The sequence below is a fragment of the Sminthopsis crassicaudata genome, chromosome 2, assembly GCF_048593235.1.
Source record: "Sminthopsis crassicaudata isolate SCR6 chromosome 2, ASM4859323v1, whole genome shotgun sequence".
In the NCBI taxonomy this organism is placed as follows: Eukaryota; Metazoa; Chordata; class Mammalia; order Dasyuromorphia; family Dasyuridae; genus Sminthopsis; species Sminthopsis crassicaudata.
The window spans coordinates 147,395,546-147,411,131 of NC_133618.1; the positions used below are offsets into that span (position 1 = coordinate 147,395,546).

Below are 15,586 nucleotides of genomic sequence, written 5' to 3' on the forward strand. Positions count from 1 at the left end.
CTTTCCCCTTCCTCCCTTCTCTTTATCTCTGTAATCTCTTCCTCTCTCCCTCTCTCTCTCTCATCTCAACCCCCTTTCTTTTTCCTCTCTCATCGCATCCTTTTCTCCATCTCTCCCTTTTTCTTTCCTTCACCCCCTCCTCTTCTCTCAGCAACTCTCATTCTTTCAAGGATTATTTCTTCAAGATGACTCTTAATGTCCATTCTCCATTCTATGTGTCCAGCCTCCCCTTCTCTTTTGAACTCTACTACTAAACTACTAACTTAACTACCTTTTGGACATTTTACACTAAATATGCCACAGGAATTTCAAACTTAACATGTCCAAAACCAGAACTAATCATCTGTAAAGGAAGTACTGTTCTTCCATTTATCTACATTAAAAAGATACTATCCTTAATTCTTCATTCTGGTTCACTCCATCAGTTGCCAAGCCTTGTTGTATTCTATATCTACACACACAAATATGTCTTTTTCTCTCCATTCGCATGATTGCCACCTTAGTTTAAATCCTCATCATCTTTTACCTGGTCACTGCAATAGCTTATCAATTTGTGTCGCTACTTCAAGTCTCTTTCCTCTGATCCATCCTTCCCATAGCTATCAAAAATATTTCTTTTTTTCACTTAATGGTATTTTATTTTTTCCAATTACATATAAAGATAGTTTTCAACATTCATTTTTATAAGACTTTGAGTTCCAAATTTTCCCCCTCCCTTCCAATTCTCCCCCATCTCCAAGACAGGTTATACATATACAATCATTTTAAACATATTTCCATATGTGAAAGAAAAATAAGAACAATAAGGAAAACCACGAGGGAAAAAACACAAAAAAATATGAAAATAGTATGCTTTAATCTGCATTCAGTATTTCTAGTTTTTCCTCTGGTTGACATTTTCCATCAAAAGTCAGTTGCAATTGTCTTGGATCACTGTATTGTTGAAAAGAGCTAAGTCTATCATAGTTTATCATCACACAGTCTTCCTGTTACTGTATACAATGTTCTGGTTCTGCTCATTCATAAGTTCATGTAAGTCTTTCCAGATTTTTCTGAAATCTACCTGCTCATTATTTTATAGAACTAAATAGTATTCTGTTATATTCATATACTATAACTGATGGGTCTCCCCTCAATTTTTCTTTCCTTGCCTTCACAAAAAGAATTGCTACAAATCTTTTTGCACATGTAGGTCCTTTTTCCTGTTCTTTTTTACAAACCTAATAGTGGAATTGCTGGAATTAAGAATATGCACAGTTTTATAACCCTTTGGGCATAGTTCCACATTGCTTTTCATAATGGTTGAATCACTTCACAACTCCACCAACAATGCTTTAGTGTCCCAGTATTTCCACATTCTTTTCACCATTTGTCATTGTCTTTTTCTGTCATTTTAGCCAATCTGATAAATGTGAGATGGGACCTCAGAGTTGTTTTTAATTTGCATTTCTCTAAAAAGTTGTGATTTGAGCATTTTTTTCATGCCTGTTTATATTCTTTGACCATTTATCAATTGGGAAATGTCTTATATTCTTATGAACTTGACTTGGTTCTCTATATATTTTAGAAATGAGGACTTTATCAGAAACACTGTAAAAATTTCTTCCCAATTTTATACTTTCCTTCTATTCTTGGCTGCATTGGTTTTGTTTGTATAAAACCTTTTTAATTTAATTTAATCAAAATTATCCATTTTTGCATTCAATAATATCCTCTATCAATTTCCAAAGATGACAGGTATCTATGATATGACTATCAGAGTGATATTTCTAAAGCATTTGCAAATGCTGAAATGCTCTATAAATGTTAGCAATTATTATTTGAGATGTGAAAGAGAGGGAAGCATAAAAAATGATTCCAAAGTTTGAAATAAGGAGAATGCAGAACAATGGGCTATTATAGCTTAAAAGGATTCCACATGTGGTCATGACCTTTATTTGAAGACCTCTCATGAGGGAAAAACCAATTGCTTTTGGAGGAAGTCCATTCCACTTACTAGCAGCTCTGATTGTTAGGATGTTTCTTTTTATGTTAAGTCTAAATTTAAATCTTTGCATCTGTTATTTCTTTCTGGCCTTTATTAGCCATCATGTCAATCTTGAGTCTTTTCTTCTGTGGTCTGTTTTCTTCAAAGAATCTTCACCGGACAAGAACACAGTGGCTTTCATGACTCTGTTTACCAGTGACCTTCCCTAACTATGGTGCCCAGCACTGAACATACCACTCCAGCTATAAGTGTCACGTTCTCATTTCTAGAAGCTAGGCTTCTTTTAATGAAGTCCAAGATCAAATTAAATTTCCTTTTTGGGCTGCCATATCACACTGTTGACTCACAATTAGTTGCAGGCCATAAATCTTCCAGATAAATTGCTATCTAATCATGTCTTCTTTATTTTATACTTCAGAAATTGATGTATTTGAACTCAAAGGTACAGTTCTATATTTATGCCAACTGAATTTTATCTTATTAGACTTGGTTCAATGTTCTAGCCTAGGATCTTTTTGGATCTGGACTCTGCCATCCAGGATGTTAACTATTTCTCCCAACTTTGTATCATCAGCCAATTTGATAAGGTTGCCATCTATGTTTTTGTCCAAGTCATCAATAAAACTGTAAAATAGGTATAGGCCAGGTATAGATTTCTAGTGTATTCCATTGGAAACCTTCAGCCAAATTGATACTGTAGAATTAATGGGTAGTTTTTGGATATGGCCATTGAACCAATATTTAATCCTGCTATCTGTAGGATCCCTTGTCCCACTTATTTCTATTTTTTACACAAAGTATTATGAAATGCTTGATTATATGCTTTCCTAAAGCCCAGTTAAACAATATTGATGATATTTCCAGTTTGGTAACTCGGTTAAAACTTTCTGGATCTGGAAGGAACTCAGGTCATTCAGTAGAGTCTTTTTATTTTGTAGATGACAAAACCGAGACCCAGGGAGCCTGTGTGATTTGCTCAGAAATGGGAATTAAAACGAGGTCTTGTGAGTCCTGCACAAGTGCTCTCTCCACTATACTGTCTTGCTCTTTGAATGGTGGTGTCGTTGTCAGAAATAGGGAAATGCATATGGAATGGAGGATGATCAAATTCAGTTTTGATATGAGAATTTGAAGTGACAGTGAAATATTCATGAAAGAAATGTGGCCGTAGAACAAATATTTGATTTAAGAGAGTGTCCTCAAGTTTAAATCCCAGATGTGTTATTTAGTAGGCTGCTCATTGGCAGCAGTGTATACAGACCTGGCATCAAGAAGAAAGAGCCGAGTTCAGATATGACCTCAAGACACATGCTGTGTGGCCCCAAGTAGTCATTTAGCCTCTTTCTGCCTTGGTTTCCTCAAGTGTAAAATGGAGACGGTAATAGCACCAGCTTCACAGTGTTGTGAAAATATTTGTTCAGCACAAACTAGGGGCTTAATACATGCTTCTTTCCCTTCTTTCCCTCATCATAATAAATGGCACTTACAACCTTTTCTAAATCCTCAGAACCTATGTGGAAAGGTCCAGCAAATAGTTTGACATATGGGACTGGAGCTCAAGTGAGAGATTGCACTTGGAGATACACATTTGCAGTCCCTGGTATAGAGGTGACAGCTGAAGTTATGAGAATAAATGAGCTTTCTAAAACAGTATTAAAAGAGATCTGGGCTCTGAAGAGTACCACAGTTAGAGAAGATGTAAGGAAGGGAAAGAGAGAGGAACAAGCACTTATATAGCATTTACTCAGTGACACTATTGCCAAGTGCTTACAAACGTTATCACCTTTGAGAAGGAGATACAAGAGTGGTCAGAGAAGGAAGAGAACCAGTATAGTGTAATATCAAAGAAGTCAGAGCTGGTGGGAATTTCAAGGAGAGGAGTTGGTTATTAGGGACAAAAGTCTGAGACAAGGAGTATGGAAGCTGAGAAAAGGACTTGAGATTTCTCCCAAAGGGAAGTGCCTGGTGATAGGAGGTGGTGTGGTGCAATGGAAAGAGCATTGACTTGGAGGCAGAGAAGCAGAGTTGAAATCCTCTTAAGACTGAACTCATTCAAAGGTATCAAACACAGCTGTGGGCCACATACATTTTGTTATCCTCCAAAAGATTGTTCAAACCAAATTAAAATGTAAGTGGGAAATATTTAACAGAAAAAATACATTAAAAACATAGATAAAATCAGATTTTAAAATCAAGTTAATATGCAGCCCACAGAGATCTTGATATTTTTCTACGTACACACACACATACACACACACACAATTTATTCATTTACTTATTCATTCATCCATTTGTTTATTTATTTTTGAATATGATACCACTGGACAGCGTGATGGCTGAAAAAGTTCTTCCTACTCGATATCTAAGAAGAGAGCAGTATTAGTGGCTGCAGTAGTCAGATTTCATAAAGTTCAGAGGAAAGGACAATGCTGAAGCAGAGGGAGCAAGTACAAAATATTTGTTTTGTGAAGTGTGGTAAAACAGGAAATGCCAAACTGCTCCAGTATCTTTGCCAAGAAAATTCTGTGGACAGCACTAGCACGGACCCTGAGGTCCTAGAGAGTCGGACACAACTGAACAACAAAATCCAGGAAGTGAAGAAATAACATGGTACTATAACTGGCTGGAGTTCCTATTAATGTTCTATTTTACCTTGTTATTTCCCTGGTTCTGGTAGTTTTTTCCCCTGACTTATCCACATTCATACATACACACAAATGAGGATACACAAACACATATGGTACACCATACACATATATTGATATAGATTATGTTTTGCTTATATGAACAGTGATAAGAATGCTAGACCTGGAGTTGAGAAGATTTGTTGTTCTGAGTTCAAATTTGTCCTCAGGCATTAGCTGTGTGACCATGGAGAAGTCATTTATCACTGTTTACCTCAGTTTCCTTAAATGGAAAATGAGCTAAGGAAGGAAATAGTACCCTACTTCATTGTTTTTGCCAAAAAAAACCCCCAGCAACCACAAATGGGGTCATAAAGATTTGGGCATTGAAATGATTGAAGAACAAAAACCAGACTGGTTTAGTTTATCCTATAACTTTTTCAATGGCCTAAGAGATTGGTAGAATACCCCATAGGTTTTGGGTTTGAATATCAGAGGTTGGGAACAGAGTGATTTGATACTTTCTTGTTCTTCTTATGGACCTATCTTTTGCAAGGTTGTAACCCTCACTAATTTTCATCAGGTTTTTAATCTCAAGTGATTGGATTAATGAGATTGTGCCTATGTGGTCCTTGTATTGCTATCTTCATAATTAGTTCTCAGTGGAAGTTGTTATCATCATGATCATTCTCAGTAGGAAGAAATCTGGGTAGAGCTCTAGAAATTAAGTTTTTGAGAGCCCCATAAAACAAGAGATTTGAAGTGGAGCTTGATTCTAATTCCTACAAGAGAAAGTTGTAGAAACTGTGAATAATAACATAGTAAAAGTTTTGTTTGGCAATTTGGGGAAGCCTGGGTTGGGATTGGGGTTGTGAGGAAGGTTAGATAGAAGGGAATGTCAATTAATTTAAAATTCTGATTAAATCAAATCAACAAACACTGATTGAGTACATACTATGTAAAAAGCAATCAGAATTATTTCAGAAGAGTGGAATTCCAAATCATTTCATGGGAAAGTGATATTTGTATATTTGTGATATTTGATATTTGTATATTCTTTTATACTTTACAGTCTTAAACTTTTTTATATTCTTAAAAATTATTGAAGACCTCCCTTCTTCAAGAGCTCTTGTTCATGTGAATTATATAAATTGATATTTACTATACTAGAAATTATAATGTTTTAGTATTAATGTGAAAATGATTTTGATCCCATGAATCCACATGGGTCCCTGGATCACGCTTTAAGAACCTCTGCTATATGCTGTCTTACTCAGTTGGTCCCATCTTTTCAATTAGAATCTCCATAGAGATGATCTGTAGATCTGTTCCTGACCTCCAGTTTTGCATCAACAACTGCCTTTTGGGCACCTAGAATTAGATAAACGTCCCCAGAAGTACAGCTTGTTCACTCTTCTTCTCCCCTGAGCCATGGCTGTGAAGGACTGTTCTTTCATACTGATTTTTTCTGCTCACGTTCCCCCTTCATCCCATTGTGTCTTGCAGCTCCTGCTCTCATTCAGGTCTCCTCTCTTACGTGCCCTCTTAACTGGTCTCCCTGTGCTGTCTCTCCCCACTGCATTTCATCTTCCAGTCAGAGCCAGAGTGACCTTTTTAAGAAACAGGTCTGATCATATCTCCTCTGCCCCCCTTTCTATAAGTTCCCCTAGTTTTCTGTGACCTCCTAATTCATTTGGACTTTTAAATCTTTCCAATCTAATTATATATATTTTACCTTTTCTACATTCTCTACATTCCAGTGATACAATCTTTCAAACTAGAAAAAAAAAAGTGTATTCTTTAGAAAAAAAAAAAGTGTATTCTTAGTTTAGAAGAATTTTGGGATTTTAGCACCACATCAATCAAGTGGGATATTTTGGTGGTTTGGCTGGGATTGATGGGGATTAAAATTTTTTTTAAATTTTATTTTTGTGAAGCAATTGGGGTTAAATGACTTGCTCAGGATCACACAGCTAGTAAATGTTAAATGTCTGAGACTAGATTTGAACTTAGGTCCTCCTGACTCCTACAGTGTTCTATCTACTGCACTGCCTCGATGCCCCTTAAAAGTCTGTTTCTAATCTGCTCATTAGGAGCTAAGCAGTCCTTAGTACTGTTTCTGTTTAAAAGCAAGTTTAAAAGATGCTCTTAAGAAGATCTTAGGTGATACATTTAAGCTACTGATAAATTTCTAAATCTTGTCTGATAGGTGGAGCAGGCCCAAAGTCAGGAAGATACCTCTCCCTGGAATTCAAATCTGGCCTCAGACACTTACAAGCTGGGTGATCTTAGGGAAGTCATTTAATTCTGATTACCTCAGTTTCCTCATCTATAAAATGAGTTGGAGAAGCACCCACTCCAGTATCTTTGCTAAGAAAACCCACAGAGGGACATAACGGGGGGGGGGGGGGGGAGGAAACTAACCACAAATTCTTGCACTGGAAACATTTTCGTATTTAATTATTGAATAATAGCATTTACTTTGTCCTGGAGATACATAATAAAGAGAAAAGGCAGTTTTAATTAAAAGGAGAGGAGAGATGGGAGTGTTGACAGCAGAATTCCCAAGCAAATCATAGAAGGAGGTTCTACTTTTGTCCACACTCCTTATTGCCTTAAGGATCTAGGCCAATTATGGGAAAGGGGGCTTGATTGAGAAAAGTGCTTCCTTTTTGGAGGTCTAGCTAGTAAAATGTCATGAGCAGTTACATAATCCCTTTCTAGAAATCCAAGCCTAAATCATTCTGGTCTTCACTATTCACTTGGTAATCAAGAAGTTCAGTGGAACTGGACATTTTCATATTTGATCTAATTAGCTATGCTCACTCTTCTTTTTATAGGTAACAGATTTTGGCCTGAGTAAAGTATGCCAGGGAAGAATGAATATAAATCAGCACCGGTTTTCTTCTGCCTGTGGTTCGGATTTCTATATGGCTCCTGAAGTATGGGAAGGCAGCTACACAGCTAAAGTAGACATCTTTGCCCTTGGGATAATTTTTTGGGCCATGATTGAGAGGATTACTTTTAGGGAGGCAGATTCTGAGAAGGAGTTGCTTGGTGAGTGGCCTTTTAGATGTCAATCTGATACTGTTCTTTTAACAAAGCCTGCAATTGCATTAACTTTTTTGGATTGCTATATGTCACTGTTGACTCCTCTTGATCTTGCAATTCACCAAAATTCCTCTTGAGGAAACCTTTCTGTACTGCTTCAGTTTATGATGATGGCTTCTTCTTTGAAGTACACAGTAGCATGTATCACTTACTTTGCCATTCACTTGACACTCAAAATGGACAGTTGTAGGTGCTTTGTATTTTTATGGGGCAGCTAGGTTCCACAGCAGATAAGAGTTCTGGGCCTGGGCTCATCTTCTTGAGTTCAAATCTAGCCTCAGACACTTATTAGCAGACCCTGGGCAAATTACTTAACGCTGTTTGCCTCAGTTTCCTCCTCTCTAAAAAGAGCTGGAGAAAAAATGGCAAATCACTCTAGTATTTTTGCCAAGAAAACTCCAAATGGGATTATGAAGAGTAGGACACACTTGTACAACAACAACAATCTTAAGTGTAGTTTGAATTTAAAAACTTAACTTCCTCCCAATCTGTCTTTCATGAAACTCAAGCATAAAACTTGGCTTACTATTTGTATTATTTTTCTGAGTGTATTTTTTTCCTTTTCAAAGAGACACTATTTGAGGAATACAGAACGTAGGGTTATTTCCATGCTTTTATGAGCTAGCAGAGTGAGACTTTAATGGGGTGATAATAGCTGATACTTATAATCAGTCAAATAAAAAGTCTGCTTGAACTTAACACTATTAGGAAAATATATAAAATGTTCACTAATTACATTTTAAAAGAAGAAAATGAGAACATTTCAGGGAAAAAGCCCAAGAGGAAGGTGCTGAAGATAAAATCTAAGTGTTTTAATTTAAGTTTAGCTTTGGTTCAAGAATCAGAGTAATGGAATTTGAACTATTTACTTTTAAAAGTATTATTATGAACATAATAACATTCAAAAAATAATCAAACATATAAAATTCCATCAATCCATTAGCATTTAACAGAGTAGAACCAAATTAATAACAAATGACAAATGGGCAAATAAATGCTTTTGTTCTGTGTCCCCTCCAGGTTTGTCAGAACTGCTAACTTTTGCCTTTGAAATCAACAAATTTGGGAGAATGGGTGTGGGGAGCACTTTCTTCAATTTTGGCCTCAGAAGGAGGTCCAGATCAGTTTTAACAAAGAAGCTTGTGTTACAACTAGCACTTATGTATGTTTTAAGAAGCATGTGATTTATCAAATGGTCATTAAGTGGCTACTGTATACTAGGAGGTAGGTGAGTTTCAGTGTGTTTAGAGTCTAGTAAAATAGTTAGACTGGAAAGGCAATTTTAGCCCTGCAAAAGGAGGTAGGTAGTACTCTAGTTGCTTTCATCAAGCTGGTAAATTTTGATTTGGGCCTGTGATTTAATCAGTATAGCAATCTCCCATCTGAACAAGCTCCTTCTACCAATGAAGACTGCTAACTACTGTGCTTTTTCAAATCTTAGAAAATTGCCTAAGTTACCAGGAGTTTGACCTGCCTTGACTCATGTAGCCAGGGTATTTCAAAAGTATGACTTGAATCTAACTCTTCTAACTCTTCCTCTTTATCCATTTACTTATATCTCACATTTATGGCCTTCTAGTAGATACTTTAAAACATTATATGGACAAAGATATCTTTATATCTTTCATTATCTGAAGAAAAGCTGCTTAATGAATTGAAGAATGTATTACTTTTATTTTTATTCTTAAAAAAAAAAAAAGGCGTTTGATAGTTTCTGAGTTGTGATTGACTCCATTATACAAATACTGTTTACTGAGTCAAAGATGACTTTGTGGATATAAAAATTCATTCTTAACCAATTTTGCAATTATTAAAAAGCAGGATATCTTCTTGGTAAGAGACTTGCCTAATGTTGTTGGTATTGAGGTGTTTTTTAATAAGTTGCTATTTCTATTTTTGTTTATGTTTATGACTTTTGATGAGAGAAACCCATCTTATCTTCAATATCTTAATCTGGGTTTTGAGTTTTTATCCTGTGCTTTAGTTAAATCCTTAATTAACTTGAATATTAAAGGTACTTTTTCCTTAAGAATGTAATAATCTTTAATATACTTTTGGAGATTTGTTTTTGGAGTAATCACTGAATAGTCAAATTAAGATCTGTTAAATTCAGATGTTAGCTTAAAAAAAAAAAAAAAAAAAAAAAAAAAAGGCCAAGGCCTGCATCTGGGGCTAAGTCCAGTCATCTTGATCTACGACTGGCCATTGGGCCCAGATGGCTCTGGAAGAGAAAGTGATAACTTTGCACAGCCTTCCCTCATATAAATCCAATTCTCTTGCGGATCATGGCAGCACCTCCCTGATCTCATGATCCTCTCTGAGAATGAAGGAAACAACTCCTGACTACTCTGATCATTTGGTCAGATTCGGACTATGTCCTACTTAGTCTTGTCTTTATTTGATTTTCTTTTAATCTCCAATGCCATTCAGTTCCTTATCATCTGGTTTTAGACTCTGTTGTAAACTTTGATATTGAGTTTTACGCATAACCATTTATACTTTTCTATTGAATATAGAATCTTTGAATTATTTAGAAAAAACTCATTTTCTTTTTCTTTCTTGCCCCTCACCTTATTCTCAGGAACTTACATATGCCAAGGGAAGGACATAATCCCAATTGGGGAGGCAATGCTAGAAAACCCGAGCATGGAGCTGCATATTCCCTTGAAAAAAAAGAGATCCATCCCAAATGATCTTTGTAGACTTCTCCATGACATGTTGGCTTTTAATCCCAAGGAAAGACTAGATGCCTTCCAACTTGAAAGTCGTATTAAGCAGACTTCCTATGGGGAAAAGACCCACTGTTCCAGATCTTCAAAGTAAAGTATATTCAGGTTGGTATATTTCAAGTACTTGTAAGTGTTTAGTTATTTAGGGAAAAGAGTGAAGGAAATATAGCACAAAGCATACTGAATTTGTAGTTAAAGAACCTGGGTTTGAATCATGGCTTTAGTACTTACTGTGCAATCTTGGATAAATTAGTTTAACCTCCATGGACCCCAGTTTCCTCATTTGTAATATAAGTGAGATGGATTATGTAATTTTCAAGTTTCCTTCCAGTTCCAAATTCAATGATTACAGCTTTTGGAATCTAGTTCTTCCTTTAGTAGATTGGATTCTATTGGAAGATATCTCCTGTGGCCATTTCAAACTCAATATATTCAAAAATAGAACTCATGCTACTCTCCCTTCCCTTAACAAACCTCTAAATACCCAAAACTATTATTCATCCAGACTTAATTGTTTTTCTGTTATTCAGGTTTGCAACTTTGAGGTCATTTAAACCGAACTTCACCCATCATTTCCAATCACTTGCCAAGTCTTGTAAATTTTACTTCTGCTTCTCTTGCATTCATCTTCTGTTTTCTACCAACATAGCCACCATCTCAGTCAAAACTCCCAGACATCATTTTCACATTCCCTATAATAGCCTCTTAATTGGTTTTCCCATTCTTTGTTTCCCCTTTTTAGTCTGCACCAAAATAATTTTCTTTTAAGTATAAGTCTAACCATATTTCACTGTTACCCAAGAAACTTCAGTGAGGCTTTCTTACTTCTGAGATAATATTCAAATTTCTAAGTTTGTATTTAAAGATCTTTATCATCTATACCTAGTTTCTGGACTTCATTTATACACTTCATACTCTCTATTCCTGTCAAATCTACGTATTTACTTTTCCCCCAACCTTGTATATATTCTTTTATTCTCCCACAAGGGATACACTCTATATTCCTGTCAAACCCACCTATTTACTACTGCCCCCAAATTGGTGTTTTGTAATGTTCTCTTATTTTGGTTTTCTTGGGGTCTCTGGGAGCAGCCTTTGTTTCAGTTCAGTAATCTCAAGTACAGCCAGGTATTCAAGTCCAAATCCTTTATTGTCTGAACTTCAAAGTCTTGTCTCTTTTCCTGGGGCCCGGTTAGCTTTCTTAGAGGCCTATCTCTATACTTGGTTCCAAGAGCTTGAGCTCCCACCTGTCTTCTCTGCCCTCTGAATTTCTCCAAATCCAAAGGTTTGTGCTTCAGCCTCCAGCCACCATAAAGGTGGATGATGGAATGAATGTCTCAGCCTTTGCTGGCTGTTTTATACTCCATTATCATAGGTGTGAATCTTGTGGATCTATATTAAGTACTAAGTACATGTACTGAACTAGAGAACTGTTAAGCACCGTGCTAAATAACCATTGTCTCTCAATTCCACTGACTTAGCACCTTTTAAGAATCCTTTGTTTCAAGTTCAGAGTTTTGGCCCATAACAGTGTTTCTTCTCTTATTTTCCCACAAGAGCATAGCCTTTGCTCACATTGTACCACATGATTCTAATAAACTCCTTTCCCATATCTGCCTATTAAAAACTTTATCTTCCTTTATGGCTTAACACAGGTACTTTTTCTCGGGGGAAATTTTCTTAATCTCTTTAGTTATCCGGGCTCTTCCCCTCTTAAATTAACTTCTCTTTACTTAGCTATGTACATATTATAGTCACCAGTGGAATGTGAATTTACCTGAATTTAATTCAACAAATATATATTAATTACCTGTTATACATAAGACAGTGGCAATTTTGGGGAATATAGAGACAAAAATAAAATACTGTCTACCCTTAAGGAACTTATATTCTGAAGGTTACAATATATACACCAGTGAATTAAAGTGAAGTAATTTGTAGGGAGAAAAGTACAAACAAGTGGAGAGATTAGGAAAAGCCTCCTATATATATGTGTGTATATGTAAAAAAGTATATATATATATATATATATATATATATATATATATATATATATATATATATATATATATATATACAAAGCAGCTGAGCCTTGTAGAAAGAGATTCTACGAAGTGCAAGTGAGGAAGGGGTACATCCAGACTGGAGGAAACAATCTGGGCAATGGCATGTAAAGTAGGAGTTGGAAAGTCATGTATAGGCAACAGTTAGTAGCCCAATTTGACTCTTAATTATGTGAAGAGTATTAAGATTGAAAAGATGGGTGGGAGCAAGATGGTGGAAGGTTTTAAATGCTAGAATGAAGATTTTGTATTTAATTTTAAAGGCAGTAGAGAACTATGGAAGGTTATTGAGTAGAGAAGTAGTGTGATAGAACATTTGTTTTAGAAATATCCAGTTTGTGAGCTGTGTGAAAGATAGATTAGAGAAAAAAAAAAATGGAAGAGGCCAAATAGGCTATTCCAATAGTCTAGTGGAGAGAGAGAGAGATGCTAAGGGGAGAACAATTGGATTCAGGAAATGAAGTAATAGAATTAACAAGACCTAGAAATTGATTGGATTCAGTGAGAGAAGGAAGAATCAAGATAGTGAATCTGAGTCAGAGTGATAAGAACCTGAGTGATAAGAAGGATGGTTACACCCTCATCAGATAGAGAAAAATTTGAAGGAAAGGGTACATTTTGGGGAAAACATATAGAATTCTATTTTGGACATGCTGAGTTTGAGATGTTTATAGAACAGTAGATAATGTTTAGCATATAGCTGGTCTTGTGAAAATGGAGTTGAGTAAGGAGATCAAGGATGGTTATATAAATTTTAGTGTCATGGACATAGAAATTATAATTGGATCTGTGAGAGCTGAGAGGAGATGCAGGGACTGGTTTTTATTTTATCTTTCTGTCTCTGTACCCTGCCACATAATAGACTTTCAGTGAATGCTCATTGAATTGGATTGATATCCAAGTCAGTTTCTTTTTTAGGGCATATCTTTCATGGGGCAAGCTTTATTCTTTTCTACTCATTTTTCTTTTTGCTCCTCTTTCTTTTCCTTAAATAGTATTTTTTTCCTAATTATGTGTCGACAATTTTTAGCACTCATAACAAGATTTTGAATTTCAAATTTTTCTCCCTCCTTTTCCCTCTTTCCCTCTTCCTAAAATGGTAAGCAAATTGATATATATTATACATGTTCTATGAATTGCCATATTAATAGTTATGAAAGAAGAAACAAAAGGAAAATAAACACAAAAAAAGAATAAAGTTAAAAAGTATGCTTCTATCTGTATTCAAAATCCATCAGTTCTTTATCTGGAAGTAGATAGCATTTTTCTTAGTCATTTATGCATATCTTGGAGGTGTTGCTGAAAATAATGGAGTTATTCATAGTTGATCATTATTTTCCAATGGGGTATTTTACATTTTCTTCTATTTTTCATTCTTCTGAATTTATTTGTTTCTTGATGTCTCATTGAGTCAATAGTTTCCAGTAGCCTAATTCTAACATTTAAGGAGTGCTTTCCTCAGTTAGCTTTTGTGCTTTCTTTTCTAATTTGGCTAATTGTACTTTTTGAGGAGTTGTTTTCTTCACTGGAATTTTATATCTTCTTTTCTGTTTGACCAATTATACTTTTTAAGCAGTTGTTATCTTTTCTTAAGCTGCTAACTCTTGTTTTATAATTCTCTTGAATCACTTATTTCTTTTCCCAAATTTTTTTCCACCTCACTTAAATAATTTTTAAGCTCCTTTTTGAGCTCTTTCATGAGTTCTTTCTGGGCTTCCCATTTTTTCTTTGTAGTTTTTCCCATAGGTATTTTGATATTGTCTTTCTTCTCTGAGTTTTTTAATTGATCTTTTCTATCACCATAATAATTTTCTATGGTCAGATTATTTTTTTTTGTTGTTTTTTGCTCATTTTTTGGCCTTTTTTTTTTTTTTTTTTAATTTGAGCTCTGTTTTGGGGGCTTTTTCCCCCCAGGGACTGCAGGCCCTTGCTGTTTACCTATTATTGCACTGATGTTGCCCTGAAGCCCATGGGGGGGACCTTGGGTCTGGTGGTGTGCTGAAGGCATGGGGTAGGTGGTGACTGAACTGCTGGAAGCCCTCGGGCCTGGCAGCTTCCCCAGTGCTAAGTGGGGCTGAGTGGTAGTGTCTGGAACGTGCTGGAGTCTTGTGGGTGTTTCTGCATCTCCTAGGACTGACCTGAAGCACTTGGTGGTCTAGCTGCTGCTGGCAGGACTGGTTCTGGCAGCTGCATCCCTAGACTATGCTGAAGCACAGGAGGGCTGGCTGCTGGATGTTGACTATTCCCCTGATAATCCTGACACATAGAAGGGTCTGGGGTTGGAGCTGCCCTTTGGCTTAGGTGGGGCTTGCTCCTGTTTCCTGTCTTGGACTGCCCTTCCCTTTTACCTGAGTAAAATTGACCTTTCCTAAAGATCTTTCAAGTTTTTTGGGTTCAAAGATTGTTTCAACCCCTTTTTTTTCTAGTTCTACTATTCTAGGATTTGTTTTAGAGTGATATTTTATATTTGTTTGGTGGTAAATATGAGAGAATTGTAGCAATTTAATGTTTACTCCATCATCTTGGCTCTTGCCAATTCCCTCCAAACCAATTTCTGCTGACAAATGTCTCAACCCACTCTTAGAGGTCTGCCAAGATTCCCATTATTTCTGGAGGTGCTATTGGTAGTCCTGCTTTCCCTGAGGGCTTTATTATTTTCTATCTTTTCACCTTTCAACTTCATCTTGAAATCTTTAGAGAAATTAAAAGCACCTCTTCCCTCCAAAAAGACTGGAAACCATTGAACCTGAGTATGAGTAGGTACAATTAGGAGGACTGCTTTATTTGTATCATTACTAATTTAGATACAGGGATCCTTCTTGTTTTATCTTGAGCCTAGTATTGTGCTTTATACAGTTAACAAATGTATTTTCTTGTTGTTTATTTTATTGAATAAAGTTTCCCAGGAGTAGCTAGATAGCACAGTGAATAGAATGCAAGTTCTGGAGTCAGGAATAACTGAGTTCAAATCCAGTCTCAGATACTTAGTAGCAATGGGCCCCAGGACAAGTCACTAAAACTCATTTGCTTCAGTTTCCTCATTTACAAAATTAGCTGGAAAAGGGAATAGCT

The 15,586-nt window shown here is 36.0% G+C and overlaps 1 protein-coding gene across 4 annotated transcripts in view; it reads left to right on the forward strand.

The window, feature by feature from the left end:
• LOC141555035 (serine/threonine-protein kinase PDIK1L-like) overlaps window positions 1-15,586 on the forward strand; it is a 101,173-nt gene that overhangs the window by 53,956 nt on the left and 31,631 nt on the right. For all 4 annotated transcript variants that reach the window (XM_074287589.1, XM_074287588.1, XM_074287587.1 and 1 more), the window contains 2 exons: window positions 7,452-7,668; window positions 10,304-10,556. In XM_074287589.1, the coding sequence (XP_074143690.1) occupies window positions 7,452-7,668; window positions 10,304-10,545 (459 nt within the window). In that variant the 3' untranslated portion in view covers window positions 10,546-10,556. The remainder of the gene's footprint in view (window positions 1-7,451; window positions 7,669-10,303; window positions 10,557-15,586) is intronic.